This window comes from Lethenteron reissneri, chromosome 23 (assembly GCF_015708825.2).
Source record: "Lethenteron reissneri isolate LAM-NWPU_2019-01 chromosome 23, ASM1570882v1, whole genome shotgun sequence".
Lineage (NCBI taxonomy): Eukaryota > Metazoa > Chordata > Hyperoartia > Petromyzontiformes > Petromyzontidae > Lethenteron > Lethenteron reissneri.
This window is the reverse complement of record NC_083801.1, coordinates 18,798,511-18,820,127: the sequence shown is the minus strand read 5'-3', so window position 1 is coordinate 18,820,127 and position 21,617 is coordinate 18,798,511. Positions and strand designations below refer to the sequence as shown.

The following is a 21,617-nucleotide window of genomic DNA, read 5'->3' as shown; positions in this document are numbered from 1 at the left end:
GCAGCTAACAAAAATGTGATTGTTTGCGTCACACCCTGTGTTGTGGAAATTTACATCATTTGCATTCATTATTGCCAGCGTGATGTATGTAAATAGATATTCCCTCCATTTTTGTATTGTTCATACACTGGTTGTCCCATGGAAAGACTCATCCACACCATAGGAATCCCCACCAATACCTCAATGCTTATTTGAGCAGGACATCATTCTGAGCTTTTTGTTGTTGCTGATAAATGTTTTTGTTTTATTGTTTAAGTATCGATTTGAGAACAGAAGAGCAATACATTACACCAAATTTAGGATGACATGTAAGCCACGTCTGTTTGTAATACAATGTACTGGGGGCATTTCTGAAGATTTTTTCTATTTATTGTATATGCTGTACTGTATATTACATGCCCACCGTGAATACGGACCACAAATACTAAAATCTAAAAACATTACACCACACATTTAGGATCACTAAATTGGATATATGCCATCCCAAAAAAAGTTTGGAGCTTTATTTATTTATTTAAACAATTCATGACATTAGTGTCCATTAAAAAAGTGCCTTTATGCAAGGCACTTTTGTTTAGTGACATATAACAACCAACAACATACCCAAACTTAGCAATGCATCATAAGTCCATCACCAATAGCCCTTTACGCCTGCCCTTTCTTATCCCAACAGGTGTTTGTACCCAAATCATGGCACGGATGTGTTTCTGATTTTGTGTGTTTTTGTGTTCACCAGGACGGTGGTGCTGCCCATTGCCAACGAGTTCTCCCCAGACGTGGTGCTGGTCTCGTCAGGTTTTGATGCGGCAGAGGGGCATCCACCACCTCTTGGGGGATACAAGGTTTCAGCAAAGTGTAAGGCAATTCCCACTTAAGACACATTGTTTCTATGGAATCTTTACCGGTCCATACATCAACGCAGTAATGTATACGTGTTTTCCTTTAATATTATGCATATTGTCCCATTGTAACCAATTTACGTGATAGAGTGTGCTACTTTTTGTACATAATGTGCACTAAAAGAAACTCGCGTTGGGCCGAGATGGATTGCAGCTGTAGAGGAGCAAAGACAATGGAATGAATATGGAAATGCCATCAATGTATAAAGCATATAAAGTAGATGATGGTGGTGATGATGATGATGATGAAGTTGTATGAATGTAAGTAGTAAATCATTTTATGTCATATGAGAATGGCTGCTACGCTCGCATATTAAATGCATTTTCATCTTTTGGACGTACAGCAACGATCGCGACGAATTGTGTTGTTTTCGCATAGCGTGTACGGTACTCCGTGATGAAAGTGCGTACCGTTGGATGGGTAAATTAAATGCATGTGCAGCGTTAGGATGAAGGGAGAATGGATTATAGACTGACGAGCTGCTTTAATATCCACCTGCGAGAGCTGACGTGAATTGCGGTTGGGTGAAAAAAAATCCTATGTGGTTTGAGATCTTCACAAAACCACACCACCCACTCGCTTGACGTTCACCTCCCCCCCAACTCCCCTCCCCCTCCCCACCACCACGAATGCTTACAGGCCCATACGCCCCAAACCCCCATCCCATCAGGTGTCATGTCAGAGCCTTTCCTCAAAGTGTTCCAAGCGCACGAGTTCGGGCTGCGTTTGATTACAGCGCCCGTGTGAGTTTGTTTGAGGGCCCCCTTCGCTAACAGTGGGGAGCATCTGGTTTGGGGTAGCGGCGTTTCCTCACTGCACACGCACTGCGAAGCCGGCCTCTTTTCAAGTGGAAACCTTCTGGGGATTGGCGAATCGCTGCCAAGGTCCCCAGCCATGGAATGTGTGTACACACCGAAAACTTAAAAATACTTAAAAGAGCAAGCAAGCAAGCTAGATTTAACTCAATAACGGTGCACATTAATAAAATAAAAATACTTCCTTTTTTGGTGTTGGCTTCTAGATTATTTTCAGAAAAACAATGTTTACAGTAAAACTATATTATTTATTCCCCCAGTCATTTATCTGGTTATGTTCTCGAGAGTTATTTGGAATTTCAACCCAGTTTTATTTGCGTTTAATTCTCCAGCTTCAATAAACACGTGACAACACGAGAACACCGATAACAATTTTTTTTTTTTAGCGCAAAGGACGTTTTGGTGATATATATGTCACATTGAATGTTAAGTCCCGACAGAGTAAATGAACATTCCATGAAAAAAACGCCCAAATAATCTTATTTACATCATTTAATTGGCTTGTAGGTGTGTGTGGGAGGGAATTTTTTTTGGACTGATTGCCCCCTCGTGTTTTTATTTTTATTTTTTACATGAGGTTTCTGGAAATAACTGTGGCTCGTGTTTGTGGCTGCTTGTGTTTGTGTTCACCATTTGTCTGGTTTGTGTGTTTGTCTTGAGACATATCTTCCCATGACTTTCTGATAATAAAAAAAAAATGCTTGACTCAGTGACCACTAATTGATTCCGACTCAACCACAGTGGAACCTCAATATTTGAAATCCTGAATTCTGCTACTCAATTCTTTATATAGCAACATTGTATAATTTGGTTTAAGAACAGTCAGTGCTATTAAAACGAGTACAAAACTCACTTTAATTGAATTTAATTTCACGATCAACAGGATTGTCATCATCATTGAGACAAGTGACATTCGTTGTTTATAATTGAAGTTATTTTTCGCAAGGTCACGCCAAGACAAACATCGTTTTTTTTTCCAATGCACCTAACACATCTTATATCATAAACACTGTGGTCTGCTGTTTTCTTTAGAATTTTGGCCTGCTGACTAATGTGACCTTGGGGATCCTTCCATTTGCAATTCTAGAAACACGACCAACCCAAATAAGTTAATATTTCTCAAAGAGTGTGACATCTGCTAAGACCAATTACTGAGTTCACGCTTGAATACATTTATTTTGTCATTTCACTCTGAAGGATTTTATGACTGAACACATTTAAAATACATGCTGTGTGTTTTTCCTGCCCTCTCTAGTTCTATAAAGAGCCATATATTTGACATCAACCTTTTCACACAACTTCTAAATGCATTATTATTTACTATAATCAAAATGTAATAAAATGCCTTTCATGTACAAATTATTACAATCGATTATCAATACAATCCTCTATACACACACAACCATTATTTTGCCAGGGTTGGGGGGGGGGATCTAATGGGATATTTTGTTCTTGAATTCACCTAAGCAATCCTAATTGGCACCCATGTCCACCCCATTATAGCAGACATAACTAATCACAGTTACAACATCAATCCTGCGTGCAGCCACTGCAGGAGGTGGGCATCTGTCACCCGAGGAATTTAATAGCCACTGCAAGTCAGTGGTCTGGATAACGCAGGGTTGAGCGAGTGTGTATTTTATCTGCGTTGTCGAATCCATTGTGGTGAGTGTGGAATAATAGGCTAAATAGGCTTTATTGTGCCTTGAAAAAGGGTAAAAATATAAACACAGATGCAATTTTGCGTCGAATGCATACAGAAACTGATGCTAACATCGTCATCACAGATTAAATAGGCAGTATATCTAATACACACAAATTGCCAGAGTGTGACAATGAGTGTGTGCTTGACTTTACAAGTATGAGTACTTTACTCATATGAGCATACTTGAATATATATAGTACGCATTCATATATCCACATTGCCTCATGGAATTTTAGTTCTGTTATCCATGCAACAGTTACAAATATGCAGTGTGTAGGGATTTGAGGTGTCCAGGGGAGGTGAGTTTGTGGGCGCTGCGGGCACCAGTTATGATGTTAAAGGGTTGTGCCAATGCAGCTGCCACTCCTGACCACCACATCTCATTTGTCGGCCATAACCTTGGTTCCATTATCTAGCTGAGCAGGTGCTGTGGTTAAAGATCTTGATCATTTTTAAGGTTTCGAGTTAAATATCATCCCTTTCTGGTTGATAAAATTTGTACCACTGAGAGAGACAAAGTATTAATATGCCCTTGTTCACGTCAATACCTAAGACCTATTTGTTTTCATGTCCATATGGCTATTTTATTTTGACTCTCTAAAGCTTTTTGTGTTTAGCTTATTGTCCTTTCCACACACCTCCGACTAGCACAGTTGGCTACGTATGGTGCGAAAGAAGTTCAACATACATATTCGAAACGTCTAGAGACGCTGTTGAACTTAGACGCTATATAAATGTAAATCGTCGTGTATAATTGCATACGGAGACTGGCTTCTGCCATGGGAATGCAGATTTTCCAACATTGGCTCAAGGCCACCGGTGGAGATGAGAACTGCCCCATTGCTCAATTGAGCAGAGCAACAAGGGACACTCTTACTAAACACGGCCCTGCGCCTCGCCGTTTCTCACAGCTTCGGTGCCTCCGTGCAGGTTTTGGCCACTTGACGCGGCAGCTGATGGGGCTGGCGGGCGGTCGTGTGGTAATGGCCCTCGAGGGTGGCCATGACCTGGCGGCTATCTGTGACGGCTCCGAGTCCTGCATCTCGGCCCTGCTCGGCAATGAGGTGAGGCTGCCACCGCCGCCACTGCCGCCACCACCGATGCGATCCAACGCCCCTCTTACGGAGGCTGCTGACTCTCCACAAACTTCCGGTAGTAGTCCTCCACTACTGGCGACAGTCATCATGTTCCAACTATTGCTGATGTTTGTCATTCCTCTGCATTGAATTGCCACGGTGGAGAGATGTTAGCTACCTCACATGAGGTGGCACCTGGCCCTGACGCCTGTATAATTTGGAGTTTGCGTGTCTCTCTCCCCGAGGTCACGTGGATTTATCTCCAGGTCCTCCGGTTTTTCCTTACACATTTAGAAACACGCTTTTAGAGTATTTGGTTGCGATACATTTCCACACGATAAGCCCCTTCGTTGAGCTATCAATTCTGGGCAGGTCACTTCTGAAAAAGAGCTATATAGCTCAGTAGGCCTTACCTGGTCAAATAAAAATGTTTTTAAAGTAAAAAAGAATCGAGTACCTCTTCCACTCCAGTAGTCCATCGTTGTCTTGGTCGCTCCCTGCCTCTGTTGCCTTCTACTAGCATTGCAATTGCTTTTGCTGGACCATTTTGTTCATGCAATGCAATGATCCAGCCCCTATGACAGACCCATATTACTGTAGCTGGGCGGCTTGTTATCCTTGTGTTAGCTTATTACAAAACACGCATACTCATTATCGCTTCACAAAATGTCTTATTCCAGAAACCGGATTCTCGTTTACGATATAGCGTATAAACACCAATGGTAATCTTTCTATATTAGGGTAACCAAATTACATTTAATGTCAACGTTTCATGAAGTGCCTTGATTAAATTACTGTTGTAAAACAAATTTGGGAATTCTGCTAAGGCGCAGTGACTGAAGCTTTCGTGTAAAATGTGAACTCGTGCTCATGCAGAAAGAAACCGTTCTGATTTGAATTACTTTTAACAAAAATATATAACGTGTAGAACGAATGGGAATGCGTGCACTTCAAATGAGACATCGGGGACCTATTTGGTATTAAAGCGGTTCTTTGTTGCATAGTGTAATATTTAAATGCAAGCGACCACTTTACAGCACCTTGCAAGGGGGCTCTCTAAATTAGCTGTTAATGTTGCCCTTGGTGACCCTAATATGGAAAGTAGTAAGTGATTGGAGCAAGTCCCGCAACAGCAATCTTGCTAAACTTTTGGCCAAACTCATATGCCTTCAAGATGAATGCATAACTAACTAGCCTTTTGCCAAAAATGCCGAGGAAAAAAAAAGGTCCCATATTAACCATAATCAGGCTGGCAAGCGTGTCACTCCAGCAGGGTCTATATAAACAGGCCGTCAATCAAAACCTCCGGACAATGTTATTATCCATTTCCTGGTAAATATTTCCACAAGTCCCCGCGCACAAAGGCTAATCTGTTCCTCTCTGCGAGGGGCTTGGAAACCCCCGCAGCCAGAGTCCTGACCCTCAGAAGCCGAGTGGCCACGCGCCCACGCAGCCACGCGTGCTATAAATATCCTCGGACAATTCCGTGAGATTGACTCGTGTGCACTTTTTTGCGTAACCGCTGACCTCCATGTATCACGCGCAGAAGAAGACAAGATACTTGATCAATGGCCGTAGCCGTGCATAATAATAATGTGTGAACCTGTTGAACTCTGGGGTTAATGTGCCAGGATTCATGGTGTTTGTTTATGGTCACCCTTACTGTCCTCTCCTGCTTTTATTGGCACTGTCTTCAATACATTACTATCTTCTTACACTGTTACCACAATGTTTAAAAGAAGACACTCAGTCAGGGCCTGTCTTTGAAAATGTACCCTCATTTGAAGAGATAACATCTGATTTCTTCAGAGCTGTGCAGTGTTAGCTTTTTGGGGCACGTCTCAATATTGCTATTTTATTTTAACTCAATCTTTTTTTTCCCCTGCATTGGTTCACATCTGGAACTTGGTGCTGTGTTTATTGTGTGAGTGAATGCTTGTCTAAATTAAGTTCCACACTTCCCATTCACCAATCGACTATTACCAATTTTGGTGAATGCGCAGCGTTCATTAACTGCCGCACATTTTAGCAAAATGTCATTTATTTCAGCCTGTCCCAAGATATAGGTGGCCGTTTAATGTCACATATATGGAATTGGTTATAATGAGGGCTATTTAAAGAAAACGAATTCCACCTGTCGATCAGCAGCTGATATTACATAACATACCTCGATTGCTTTTTCCAAGACATCTGGACAGCGTGTAAGAGTAGGACAATACTTAACAGAGGGGTTCTCCAGAACTCCCTCTAGTGGAGGTCCTTCCGGCAGAAGTGGTGTGAGCAAGCAATTGCAGGGCTGTACCTTCATTCCTATGCGCCTAATCCCGTAGTCTTCATTTTAGGATGTTTCACAAACTAAAAATGTGCAATCTGGCCAATGTTTGCAAACAGTATTTGCACATGATCAAGCGAGCCTCTGCTGAATATATTTGAATGACTGATGTTTGCACATTTTATAAACAAACAGCCGCAGGATTTCAAGGAAATTGGCTACGAGGGAGCAGCGCTGATCGCTGTGCCGCAGCAAACTTGAAAAGCCCCCGACCCCACATGATGTTGTGTGGGAGCCTCTGCTCAGATATTGTGTTACCAACGATGTCAGTGAAAACCCGGGTCTCGGGGGAATTCTACAAAATGGGCAAAATGCACGCCGTCTTATGCGTTGTTGATATGTCATATGTTTCGTAATCAATTGTCGCCCACGTGCAAACCGGTAGCCACTGGAAGTCTTCGCCAGATTAATCTCCTTGCAACTCAGCACGCTGCTTTCTAGCGCCATTAAGAATCCAAGAGGGGGAAAAATGCATTGTGCATAAAATGATGCTTCGCGAATATATTCCGGAAAAAAAACACAAGTTATAATCAAAGTCAATTACATATCACATGGTGGAATGGTGGGACAGTGGTTAGCACACTGAGTTCGATTCAAGGCCATAGCTAACATCAGCCACAGATATCTGAACCAGTTTTGGGTTTTCCTCCCTTATAAACCAATACTGACCAGTGTGGTGAAGTATGGTCCAACAACCTCCATGACCGATATTGCATGAGGAGGCCTTCATCCAGCAGTGGATTGACGTGTCTGTGGTAAAAGTGAAAAACATGTCGCGTATCAGTGTCTGAACTATTTTTTTGCACGAAGCATAGAAGATAATATATTTGCTCCATAACGGTAGTAACACTTGGGATTGTGGTTATTTAAGTCTCCATTTAGCTGAGGAGCACAAAGGCTGTGCAGAGGAGATGCTATGGATTGTCTTGCTGATGTCATTGTTGTGGTCTTGTTCAGTTTCCCAAGGCCGCGAGCCATTCTCCATTCAGTTCACACAGGACCACTTTGCCTACAGGGGAAGGAAGCATTTAACTCAGTGTCACTGTCTGCATGCCTTGTGGGAGACTAGATTGTCAGGAAATGATGATCTCCATGCCCCCACTGCAGATTCTCTCCACTTTATCAGATCGTTTGGGAAAGTGAACACACGATGGACAACATGCACATCAACGCCTTCAGGGACACAAGCGCACATGCACAGTCGAACAATATGCCCGTCTTCACCTGCTCAATCATTGACTTATTCAGTGACTTTTTCGTAACCATACGTGTGTGGCAAAGAGTTCCGTGGGTGCTTGCACATTATACTTGCATGTTTTGTGCACTCTACGCTAGTCTTATGCCATGTTTCATGTTGGATGTTTATGTTGGAACAGTTCCAGCAGAATCCTGAATTAAATTAGATTAATTTCAGTCGCCTGTTTTTGCACCTGCTCAAGTAGTACAGGTAATTCTGCGCTTAGTTGATTGAATTAAACAAAAAGTCTGCACACATGGAAACTGACAGACCACTTTAAACAAATAGCAGTTTTTTCTGTCTCAAAGATATGTCAGCATATTCCAAAACAGAAGCAGATGGATTTATTTCTTTGCAGCCTTCAGATCAGAGTGAAAAATATGAATTGGGAGTGTAATTCGCACGCACGTTTGATGCCCCGTTTTCATTGAAAACGCAAACTAAATTTCGGGGCCCGCCTTAAAAGTGCACGTTTGCACTGAACTGCACAATATTCGCCCCCCCCCCCCCCCACCTTTATAATGTTTGCATTGGAATTTTTTTTTTTTTGCAATGACATTGCCAATTGTGCTGTCGGGAATTCTTTGTACAGTTCCCAGGTCCTGCCCTCATTTCCCTGAACTGCCGAGTTTGCCTCGGGGGCGTCTCCTCTGACGCCTATTGGATAGCGACTTTAATTTGAATTCTCATGTCGTGGGTTGGTTATTTTTTTGTTACTTTTACCCAGGTTACGCGTTTTGCGTCCTCGTTTTACACTTTGGGGAATATTCAAGGTTTTTTTTTTAATGCACAGGAATTTGGATGACCGTATGAGGGACGCATGGCAAATTTGCACTCGCAAAGTAAATTCTGAAGTAATTGATGTTCCGTTAATTGCTTTCCGTCACGCTCACAAAAGCGTGCAAATGCATGCGTTCTCAGCTCTATGCTGACAGCTTGTTTTGCCCCAAAACGTGACCCATTTTGACTCTGCTTGTGTTAATTTATTCCATTGTACAGTCCACATTTTTACACAAATATCCTCCATATAGCCTGTAATGCTATTAGGGTAAGTGCTGTTAGCGAGCATCTATTAAGGCAGGCATGGCACACGATGGGGTGGGTGGCCAACACTACAGTGCTGATGTTTACACACCGCAGCAGATACTTATTTAAGGCTGAGTCGACCTAGGTGAAGCCCAGAGCCAGTTTAAATATCAATCACTGCTTTTGGCTGGGTTCTAAGCGAAGTGCACTAACCACTGCACTACCGCTGCTCATAATTTTCACAAACACAGGCACACACTTCATGTATGTATTCAGAGTACTTTTCAAGTGGCCCACATCACTTACTCTCTTATAGGCTGCATGAACTCACCCCCCCCACCTTACCCCAATGTTTGGAATGTCTTACCTAATTTTCTTTCTGAGGTGTGTCAGCTGACATGGTAGCACACACAGGGGAGACTGCACGCTTGCCCATTAGTGTTGATTGAGCTGCCTATGTTCTAAACACCCTGCTTTGGCACGTGGAGTTAGAAACGGCGATTGTGCGTTGATGGAGGCATGCGCGTGTCTTGGTTGCTATCATATTGACCAAAGCTTGGGCGGAGGGGGTTGGAGGCTTGAGGGGAGGGGGGCTTTGTGGGGGGGGGGGGGGCTTGGGGGGGGGGGGTTAGGGAGGCGGAGGCCTGTTCCTATATGTCTGGAAGAAAACAGAGGGGAAAACAGAGCAGTAATCCCACGTGACAGACGCATGCATGTCCAGGACCGGTTGAGCAAAGCGAGGGCCTTTTAGGACACAGTAATCATTTATGCCATTTTATGATTCTGTATCCTGGCGGACTACGTTCTGTTGGGAAAACTTGTATTTGTAGAGCACCGCATGAATATAAGACGTTTGTCCTTTTTAATAAAGATCTTTAGCGCCATAAGGGATCCAACTTGTGGAATGTTTTAGATATTATATTTTGATGCTGTATGAAAATACATGATATTGTATGTCGGTATAATACCCATCGCACTCCAAAATAGGGAGTTATTTTCTTTTGGGTGGGGGGGGGGGGAGGTGTTGGAAGGAGGGAGTGGCTACAATATTTAAATAAAAAAATATATTTCATAGTCACATGTACACTTGTAATATTTGAACTGGTGAGTGAGTTGCCCGTTTTCCATGTGAGTGTTGGAATTTGTGTTTATTTGACAGAAAGAAGAGTGCTCTTTTTTAACGCGCGAAGTTGATTGACGACGTCACCGTTGCTCTTCGTTGCGTTGCGTGTAACGATCCGCTCTGTGTTTCAGCTGGAGCCTCTCTCCATGGACATCCTTCAGCAGCAGCCCAACCCTAACGCCGTGGTCTCTCTAGAGAAGGTCATCGACATCCAGAGTAAGGGACAACTTTCATTAAATAACTGCCAATAAAATCACAAAGGCTAAAGACAGAACTCTAGACTCCGTGTAAGAAGATGATGGTATAAAAAAAACACCTAGATTATTTTTTATTCCAACGTATTATGCATAGTGTCACTCTAACGCAAAGTGGCAGTCCTGGAGGGGACTCTCTAGAGAGAGCTCCTCTCTCGTGGATACTAATTTGGCCTACTCTTCCACGATGGCCAGTCATCTTGGAAGAAGTGGGTTTAGCCACACTATCATTATCCAGTATGACCATACAAAACATTCATAATGCACATATTGTGCCCTTGGAATAGCTTAGTCTCATTTGACCAAACTTGCCGAGTGATACAAATGATCGTTGTATTATAAAGTCTCTTGAGCAACAACATCAACAACAACAATAACAACAAAAAACGGAGCTCTATAACCATCATTAATCCATCGGTGCGAGAATAGACCAACTTACACATAAAAGGCAAAACATGTTTGGGGTTTCTCTTTCAGGAAGGAAAAGGCAATAGGGCAAAGGTTACAAGAGTCAGTTGACCCCGGGGGTGCTGCGATCCTGCCACATTATAACATCCCTGAAATTGCCCCTTCTTTCAGAATAATCTTCCTGTGGAGCAGTCAGGTCAGATGTTCTTCGGTTTCCAGCAGCGAGTGGCTGCCATTTGCTCATTGCCCCTAGTCTTTCTGAAGATCACGTTGCAAATTGTAAACAAAATTCTTCAAGCCTTTCATTAAAAATTATTTATTATTTTACAAGGTGGGGTGCCGGGTGTTCGGGCCACGGTTATTAAGCCCTTTCAGCTTTGAAGACGTCAGCAGAAGCAATTTGGTGTGAATGACACAGCTGCCTGTGTGATTCCACAAATTAAAATATATTTATTGTTCACTCACTAAAGTCAATGGAGTATGCGCATGTGTGCATGTATGTTCATGCTGAGATGGGGAACGGTAGTGTAGGAGTAGTGTAATGGGGAGTGGTAGTGTAGCGGTTAGCGCGTTGCGCTACGAACCCGCCATCCCGGGTTCGATTCCCGCTCACGGCCCACATCAGTGATGCATATTTGAAACAGTCCAGGGCCTCCCCTATGTTGACTCAGACTTAAATGAGTACCTGGTGTGGTGCATAAACATCATCACACGGGAGACAAAGGCGGCCAGGCATGATACTGTCCATCCACCCCTCCTCACGTGCTGTGCTGGCCTCCATAGGTGCTCGCTAACAGCACTTGCCCCATAAGTCTTTTAAGGCTACCACGGGGGACCTTTGTGTATGCCAAGATGGGGGAAGGTGGGGGCAACAATGACGTAATTGTTACTGCACTGCGCTGACCAATCCTCCTTTTCCTGGCCAAGAATTTCAGAGGCAACTGTTTTTTTGTAATTGCCATTGTAACCTCCCCAAGGTGAACTTGATTAAAAAACCAAGTACACTGCACGGTATGGGTGTGTCGGCAGCAGCACCAGGGAGACACACACCAACGTGCCTCCAAATATAATGCGCAGACAATGAGCCAATGCTAGGTTCAAATTGGGTTGTGTTGGTCACCGCTGGCTTATTTGGCCAAAGAGACATGCTTTTCTTTTTGGGCCCACTACCCTGCCATGCGTCTTTAGCCTTGATGGGTGCTCGCTAAGAGTTCTTGCCTTAATATTATAACCAGGTTAAAAGGGGGATTTTTTTGACGTGCTCATGTGTGTGTTTTTGCAGGAAAGTACTACCCCAAGCCAATGGAGCTCTTGTCTATAAACATGACATTGTTTATTTTGGTTGAGTTTTACGTTTGTAAAATGCATAACATTTTCATTTTGCTTTGAATGATCATTTTAGCTGTCATTTGTGTGGAACTGTTGTATCGCTGCTGTCATGCCAGGACCTCCTGGAAAACGAACTGCGAATCAGAGAGGATTATCTCGGTTTAATTTATTATTGTTGTCATTTTTCCTTTATTCATTTATTAAATTTTTTATTATGATTATGTGCATTTTGCGTTTCCCACGGCTATTCTTCCACGTCTTACTCCAATTACAACATGGTTACAAAATGTCCCAAAACGATCTGTATGTCTCGCGCGTTTGTCTTGGTTTTTTTTTGTTTTAAATTAGGCAAGTACTGGAAGTCAGTGGCCCACTTCGCCTCCAATGTTGGCCACTCCCTGGTGGAGTCACAGCAGCACGAGGTGGAGGAGACGGAGACCATCACCGCCCTGGCGTCGCTCTCCATGGACGTGGCGCAGGCGCGCAGCTTGCATGCACAGCCCAGGTACTAGCCGTGGCGGAGCTGAACATGGGTTGAACAGCCACCGTTGTTATCATCGTGGCTTGTAACACGGCACATGGTATTCACTCGCTCTCGAGGAAGGGGAATGATTCAGAGGCCCGAGGGGGAATCATGGAGATGTGGGGGGAAGGCAGACACGCAGTCAGCCCGTGCCAACAATTACCTAAGCTTTGCAGTCCTCTATATATTGAGGTGTTATCGGCAACAATCGATGAGTGTTTATATGTGGGAGGAAAGCAGTGCACCCGGAAAAAAAACTCACGTGCGAGGGGGCAACCCTCTATCCCATACAGATGGAACAGGTGAGGTCCACATTCACTACACTGCCTACTCCTGGCAAGCCAGGGTACAGCTCCTTCTCGACGCCCAGGTGGAAAAGGAGTTTCACAACATTAATGTGATCCTGCAACCCTCGTTGGGTCCACATTGCTGGATTAGAGACATGCTTCACCACCGATCGGTTGAAGCTTTCATCAATCAGTGAATTGATAACGGCTGATGGTAATAATGATGAAGTTGTGAGCATGAAAGCTGAACCAGGGTTCGACTCATCTCACCATCATCAATATCACCTTTGGACATCGTCCTTTAGGAGTCAATAAAATGAGCAGGGCTACTTTGTAAGAAGTAGTCATATGGATAAACTGGCTCCTTGCATTGTAATGTGCAATTTATACCACTAAGGGCCACCATTGGAAGTGAATGCTACAGGTCTACTCGTATCTTCATGGGACAGATTGATTTTTCTGCAGACCATTGTAGCAGAGTTCCGCACATAGGTGTGTGTGTGTATTTTATACAAATTGGAACCTGATTAGTCAACTGTCCACGGTTGAGGATTGTCCCATGATGGTATGATGCTTTGGCAGTTTCCTGTTGCCCCCAACTTAACTTGGAGAAAGTTATATTTTCCAAAACATGCTTGTGCCCTGCCCATTGATGGTGGGATAGCACTCTGGGTGCTTTATGAATATCAACAATTTGGTGGAAAAATCTACAGCTTGCAGCCCAAGAATGTAACGCATCTCTAAGTACGTCCACCGGCGAGATGGAGCAATGACATTTTATCCAGCAGTGGATCGATCATGGCTGATGATGATACACATGAATTGTACCTTTTTAGGAATGTATTTTTTTTTATGCAAGAATGATTTTTTTTCAAATCCTCAAACTTCCAAGAGGATCAGTTAACAAAATATAAGCTCACGTTGTATTTCTTTTTTCTTATAATGTTAACGCATTTGTCTTTTGATGAGTTGCATGATGGTGAATTAGATCAACATCTAAAAATACGCTTGCCTGATCTAATCATGCGATTCACTCTGACCCTCAAATTGCCAAGCAACTCCATTACGTCCGATGAAACACAGACCACAAATCCCAACCGCATAATATTCTACACATAATCTACTTGCACCGTGCCCTCATTTTTTGCAAATGGCAATGTACGCCATCTATTCCCTTCTCGTCTGGTCTCGCGTGTCCTGAAAAGATGTAGGCCGACCGCATGTTGAATTGCGCCACACGTTGACGCCAGCCGAAACTCGCGACACGCGCGCCGATGCGAAGCGACGCGTGGAGGGGTTCCTGGTGGCGGGAGTTTATTTGTTTACTCTTGAGGACAGACCGGGGACCTCTGCTGACCCCGTTGTGACAGAAGCCACTATTTAGATGTGGCTGTGTTTGGAGGCGTGCACTGCCGTGTTTTGACACGCCCCGAGTGGAAGTTTTGTTTGTTTGTGCACATACACTGCTTTCTTAGAGGTCTCACTGGTTCTCGCAGCTGGGAAGGAGCAGGCTTGATTGGGACAGGTCAATTGCTGGAAAACAACGACCTCACTCCACTCAGCCCCACTTTGGCTATTTGAGTTTTTTGGGTTTGGGTCTCAATCCTCTCAGCCCTGCTTTGACTTTTCAAGTTGTTGGGGTTTTCTTTTTTTACATTCTCCTCCAGCCGAAGCTGTCAGAACAGCAATGGATCTGTATGTGTGTTGAACTTTTGCACCGTACGTATCCAACTGCGCTAATCGGAGGTGCCGGGGAAAGACAACAAACTAAACACAAAAGCAGATGAGGAGTTGAATTCTTTGTTATAAAATTCTTTGTTATAAATACTGGTACCTAGGTGTATTTAACTATTAACAATTACATTTTAAATGGTCTTTAAATATATATTTTTAAATATATATGTTACTTTGTTGGATACATCCTAGGTATTACATCAGGAAACACGGAAAGAGGAACACTATCGATTAGGGTACACATGCAGGTTATTGACATTCAATCGATACAAAAAATGGGCTTGGGCAGGACAGGTCATTGGAGTGGGTGATGGACGACGATCGGGATAATGACGGAGTTGCAGCGAAGGAATGTATCTCGTCTGAGAGACATCCTCCTGGGAGACTGAACAATGAAATGGAACGCGTGTGCAGATGTTCGGTGGATTATCACGTCATGGGATCGTAAGAAATCGTGGCAGCTTGGGAAGGCCTTTATCCAGCGGTGGTTTGATCACGGCTAATGGCGATTATGATTGTGTTGACATGAGCAGTCTTGCTCATCAGTAAAGTTCGTTGACCATGGGGACCGTTTTTTTTTTGCTCCGAATAGTTTGGGGGACCTCCGAGCGATCCACCGGGCTCATTCGTTTATCTATTTTTTTTTACATTAATTCCAGCGACTAAGGCAGCAAGATATCGACGGCAGATGGATGGCCCAACATTGGGTTTACATTTTGGCACACAAAAAAACAACTTTAAACCTTCCCCTGGGTGTTATTGAATAGTAATAAACAAGCCCATCACGAAAATCACTTTCGGTCACTTTGTAACGTGAGTGAAGGCAAAAAGCACAGCTGGTTTACCTTGAACCAATTACATTAATGATATACGGCATGAACTCAAATGACATAGCCCAAGTCCTTCATGAATACATGTTTATATTTAGAAAGTGGGCGGCGTAGTTGATATTTCCATTATTCCAAAGGGACTGAGTAGTTACAATTTTTTCCCCCACAAATGTGGAAAGATTACCATATATATATCCGACTGTAAATTTCCACAAGTTTCTCATGGCAGAATTATCTTTTATTTGTGCAGTCTTCGGATTCATATAATATTATTCCTTAAAGGCTTAACAATGTAAATTAATCTGGACCCTACTATTTTCATTACTCTTCATAATGACATATTAACGACATCTTAATAATATGTAGCTATAGTTTAATTGCGAGATTGGTGGGACAGTGGATGACGCACTGCACCTATGGTGGTGCAATTCCCAGCCAGGGATAACATCAGCGGTGATTGATATCTGAACTGGTGCCTTTTCACCAACCTGCACTGACCAGTACGATGAAGTATGGTCATTAAACTTGCGTGATTGGACAAAGCAGAGGGAGTCATTCATCCAGCAGTGGATTGACAAAGAGACGTCAAGTATTTGTAGGTATTCGTAAATTGTTATTTGTATACGTGTGTTAAATGTCAATAATACATGTAATGAGCTTTACATTATCTCTCAAATATACCTGCATGATATGGCAAAACATGGTGTCATCTACACTTCACAATGTTATGTAATTGGAATGAAAATGTTTTTCTAAGTTCACTTAATAAATCCAGCACTAGTTGTAAATCAGAATGTATCGGCGGAAAACAGATTGGACATCGCTGTACGATCACTAACGAGTATTTTGAGTCTGCCAATAGCGTGAGTGATATACGACAGAGCTGTGAACATGCTCTGGTGTCCTTGTGACCTCAGCAACGGTCCCATCATCGTGACAGACAGGGCTAATAATGTGGAGTCTGGGTGACAGGCCATCAAACTGAAACACAGGAGCTCTGAGATGTTTGCATTCGGCATGGGATGCTTACAAAGATGCTGTTTTCTTTCTGTGTAGGTCAGCCGAGGAGACTATGGAGCCAATGGAAGCGGAGCCTGCTGTTTAGAGGTCACGGAGTGAACTTCCCGTGTACCCACGAGAGGGGAAAAACAACACACTCCTTCCCCTTGCTTCCCGCTGCCACCTTCTTTCAGCTTCCCCCTGGTTGCACCTCCCTCTCATTCAGATATACTCAATAATCAACAGCCTTTTTTTATTACAGAGGATCGGTGAATAAGAGTAATCTTTTTTTATTTTTTTGTATCGTTTAAATAAACACCTTAGAATGTGTCTGTGCTGCTTCTGACTTTTAAAATGAGGCCCTCCATCTCTCTTGAGGGGGGGGGGGGGGGGCGGCTGTACATTCATTTAGCATCCTTGCCTGGTGTGAGGACGTTGAGACTGGTGTTAACGCTGCCTTTGATAAGTACACTTCAGCATTTATTTAGCATCTACTGCCGAGACCGTTTTTTTATTGTAGTCGAAGGCAGTTGTTTAAAACAGCTTACGGAGTATGTACTACAGTATACGTTGTGCAATCTTAGCTCTTTTTGTATTTTTTTCTGAACAGAGGTTTTGCTATCGGTCCATAGCACATCGAGTGCATGTTGTTTTGGCACAAAGAGAGACCTCTTACGGTCTGCCACCTTCAATGAAAAGTGTCATCACAAAGCTTTAGCGGAAGGTTCCTTCACCCTGAATTTTAAATGTCGCTATGTTTGCTTAAATTCTCTAACATCTTTTTTGCCATTCAAGGAATTACGTTTCATCACCTGTACTCATAAAATGTGACAAAGCAGTCGGATGTGTGGGTATTTCCCGCACTCATGCGAGGTATGGTGTTGTTTTTTTAGAAGGAGACAATACGCGGCAAACATTTTATAAGTGACGGACAACAATCTTCGACAATCTATTGGGCAGTAAGCCAATCCAAAGGTTGCTGAATTAAGCCATCAATGTCAGTGTCTTGAGTGTTATTCTGTTGGAAGATGCAATCGAACATGACATTTAGATTCATATGCCTTGCTTAAATTGGGTTAATGAGCTCCAGTATTATACATCTCGTGAAATGTCGAATAAAGGGTAAGCCTTCCTCCAATCGCTTATTTTTCAATTGGGAAATTTGAGATTCTTTGCACTTTTGTTTTCATGTACAGAAAACATAAATAAAAAATATCTTGTCAAGTGCACGGATAGGTACCGGAAATCCATCACTCAGTAAGTTGTTGCTCCAGCACCATTGATTTAAGGTTTTAAATAAAATGAAATCAAAACAAAGCTCTCTTCAAGCAACGTTGAAGCAGTAAGACATGTTTTGCATAACGGCCTCATCAACAACATTTTGTACATTTGCGGTGCTTTGTAAAAGGAATCTTGCCAGCAATGTCCACGCTTTCCTGAGTGACTTAATTATTACTTCAGCGAGGGCAGAGGGGTTGGGCCGATGATGCAGAGGTGATGGTGTGGGGCAGTGGGAGTAAGCTGCATAAACAATCACAGGGGCACCTTGCAATCGTGGGGGGTGAGAGGTTTTCAGTTTCCTCTCCGGCCAGAAGAAAGCGGCCCACCACGTGCGTAGACTGTGCATGTGCCAGCTGCCCGGGACTTCGACATGGAAGCCTTTTGCATTGCAGTTTCATGTTGTCCCCTGATCATCTCCGTAGCTGCCTCCTGTGTTTGTATATTTCATTGATTTCTGGATAAGAACAAGGTTCTTTTTTTTTCTTTCTGGGTCGTTAACCGCTCACCTCCGTTCATGCCCCTCTTTAACCCCTTTGGGTGTCTGTATATGTTTGACAAGTGATATTTTTCCCGAAATAACACTTTGTTTTGTGCATATTTTGTTTGAGAAATTATTGTTTGGACGCACATGTCGTATTTACATATTTGTTTAATATATTTTCTATATCGTGTAGTTTTTTTTTAAAGAAGACAAAATGTGCTTTACGGTGTGTAAAATAGTGTATATTATTGTTTGACAGAACCGAAATGTGAATATCACGTGACGGCAAGACTGCATTACATCAAAACTGTGGGGTCTTTCTTTTAGGTTGGCTTAAAACACTGAAGTGAAAGCATCTAGGCATGCCTTGCCTTAAAAAACAAAACTATTGTACACGTGGTTCGAAATGCTTGGTATAAATGCAGCATACTGTCAAACAGCTCACTGTTTAAGAATGCAATCCCTGTTCATACTGAAGCTGTCCATTGACGAACGCAAATTAGTGATCTGTGTAATGTGTATTCTAACCCTGATGGAGGCACCTCTCAGTAGCAACACACGAAGCATTATCTGCCAACTATAGAAGTCAAATATTAAAAGTGCAATAAGTAATTTTCCTTCGTTTTGTATTTTTGGTAGGATTGTTATTTTTTAAGTGGCGGGGGGGGGGGGGTGTTGAGGCGGCGGGGGGGGGGGGAACTATTAGCGAGCACATTTTTGAAAATAGGTCTTGACAGCCGCTATTACCCACTCAAACCCAAAACACAAAAGGTACACCAAAGGGGTTGTGTTATTACATCTTGCCAAAGCCCAGCGCATAATGCTTCCTGAAGCTGTCGGCTATACCGGCATAAAACCCGGCCCTTCCAGGCAGCCATCGAAACTGCTCCACACTACTCCTGGAGTGTCTCTCTTTTTTTAATTGAACATAAGAAACGTGGCAAATAAATACATGGTTATTTGGGGGTGGGGTGGGGGGTAGCTGCTGTGGTGTAATAGTAGCACTGGGCTTTGTAATCCAGAGGTTGCTTGTTCGATTTAATTTTAAAACAATGGAAATGTGAAAACAATCGGAACGTTTCTTAAATCCCCCATACATCTTGTCAAAAACCCAGCAGAATGAGGGGCTACACCACAGTCGATTGGCGGGCAGCGAGTGGTGGGGTAAAATGTAGTTACTCCCACCTCTTCCAAGTAGACCAATTATCCTCTCGAGGGGTAACTCTAGAGATCTCTCCAGTAAAGGTCATTCTTCCAGCAGTGACGCGAGCATGGCATTGCAGGGCTGCACCTTTACATTTATTTTTTACAATTTAGTGCTAGGTTTAGAATGGATTTTTACAGCACATTATTAATGGTTTATTCAGAAGATTTTACCAAGCATTTTGCCTTCATAGTACAGATTTGTAGCAGCAATAAAACACTATCTGTGAGTGTAATATGTTAGTTTTAATACTTTATTATTGTGCTGTAACAAAAACTAAATTGAAATTATTGTAAAAGTCCACAAAACAAGTTTTCTAAAGTTTGGACCGCAAGATGTTTTCTTTTCAGAGAGTTACACTTGGCTTGTCTTCACGCACAACAAATTAACACGAGGTGTACAATTGGCCTTTTATTGAAGCAGAAAAAAAACCAATACGGTAAAAAAAGAGTGAAGGGACTACACAAATATGGCATGGTAATGGGGAACGGTTTTTAACATAACGTGTTTTTTAATTATTCTCTTACTTGTTTTGCTCATGAACAAATTGGCAAGGCAACAATAATGGACACACATTTCACCATTACGTATTTTGGCGAATAATTGAGGTTTACTGAGACACCAGAAAGTAATGACTTATTTAGCTATACAGCTCATGTGGCTGCAAGTATGGGTTTTAAAATCATGTTTGTTGGACGTAAAATATGACTCCTCAGTATGATCTTAAGATCAAGATTTTTGTACACATTGGTATTATGGTCACAACATTGTCCCACAAGACCCCAATACAACAGCCACAAATTGGTAACTGATGCCATACCTGTAATAGGGAGATATTATTTCCCATCTTTTGAAAGCAAATAAGAGCTCAGTAAAGTGCTATTGTAAAATAAAAATGCAGCACAGCATTGCACATCCGAATTTTGGGCAGATATGCGAAAAAGTGGGATATGTGAACATCTGTAGAAAATGACAGCTACACCGTGTGCAGCTACTGCAGTGGGCATGTTAGCGATCTGCCGGTCAGGGTGGTTACGTAACAGGTGGACATGCCACGCCGTCCTGTATAAGTTAGGAAACACCACATCCCTGTGGATGTTGTGAAGATGCTTCAAGGTTCCGTGAATGAACGTAGCAATGCTCTTGTTGGCGAGTCACGTGGTATTCATCTCTGCTCCATGTAAATGGGCGAGAATCACGTTCATATCGGTATCATGGTTTTGTGACATTTTATACTGCTTTGGGGATGTGTTCCCTCACTCTTTGAGTACTTAACAGAGATGCAAGGTTGAACGTTGCGGTCAACTGTTTTCCGGATAAATGGCGAAGTTGAATGGAAGGTCCCAATTTCACACAACGAGGGATAACTTTGCAGGAGGGACGAGCGTTTGGCCGTGCAGAGGGGAGCCTGCCGGGTTAGAGGTGCACATGGGCTGCCTTTTGACAAGTGGCTTACATGTCAGATTTGCTGTGTACATAGGATGTATTTACTGCTATGCCGTAGCCCATTGTACGTCAAACTAAAGAAAAAATGTTTAGATAGGCATTCCTTTGAACACTGCAAAAACCCGCATTCCTGTTTATACTTATTTTTTAGCAAATCTGTAATTTATTGAGAAAATGTTGTTGCCCATAGAGTATTGTTAATGGATCTATATCGTTATTGACATTTGCCGTTTTAAGGAAGCCAAAGGCAATTTACAGGGCAGGTATATTGAATGACATGATATACTGCAATTGCCTAGAGGCACCAATCGTCACATTGTTGTTCTGGCTCAGGCTTCGATGTACCTCCCAGCGCCTTTAACTCGTACAACTTGCCGAAAGCCACGAGGTGGCTTAAGTAAGACATCATTTAAACCTGCCTAATTAGGCCAGTTACAAACCCATGTCGTTAAATATATCCCACCCCTATGAGGTTTGTTGATTCCTTTTGAAAAGGCGATGCCTTGCGTTTATTTGTATTCCTTAACTTTTCTTGATTTGTTATGCTTTCATCATAGACTAAAAGGTGAAAACGCTCTGCCCTGTTTTTAAATGTGTTGTCCATTGAGTTTTTGGGAAGAAAGAAAT

The 21,617-nt window shown here is 42.7% G+C and overlaps 1 protein-coding gene across 1 annotated transcript in view; it reads left to right on the top strand.

Moving 5' to 3' along the window:
- The window catches only part of LOC133346236 (histone deacetylase 4-like), a 103,105-nt gene extending 84,152 nt beyond the window's left edge, over positions 1-18,953 (top strand). Inside the window, 5 exon segments of the mRNA XM_061557776.1 lie at positions 737-855; positions 4,351-4,484; positions 10,346-10,430; positions 12,554-12,710; positions 16,636-18,953. Coding sequence (XP_061413760.1) covers positions 737-855; positions 4,351-4,484; positions 10,346-10,430; positions 12,554-12,710; positions 16,636-16,684 — 544 coding nt within the window. The 3' untranslated portion in view covers positions 16,685-18,953.
- Positions 18,954-21,617: the final 2,664 nt, after the last annotated feature.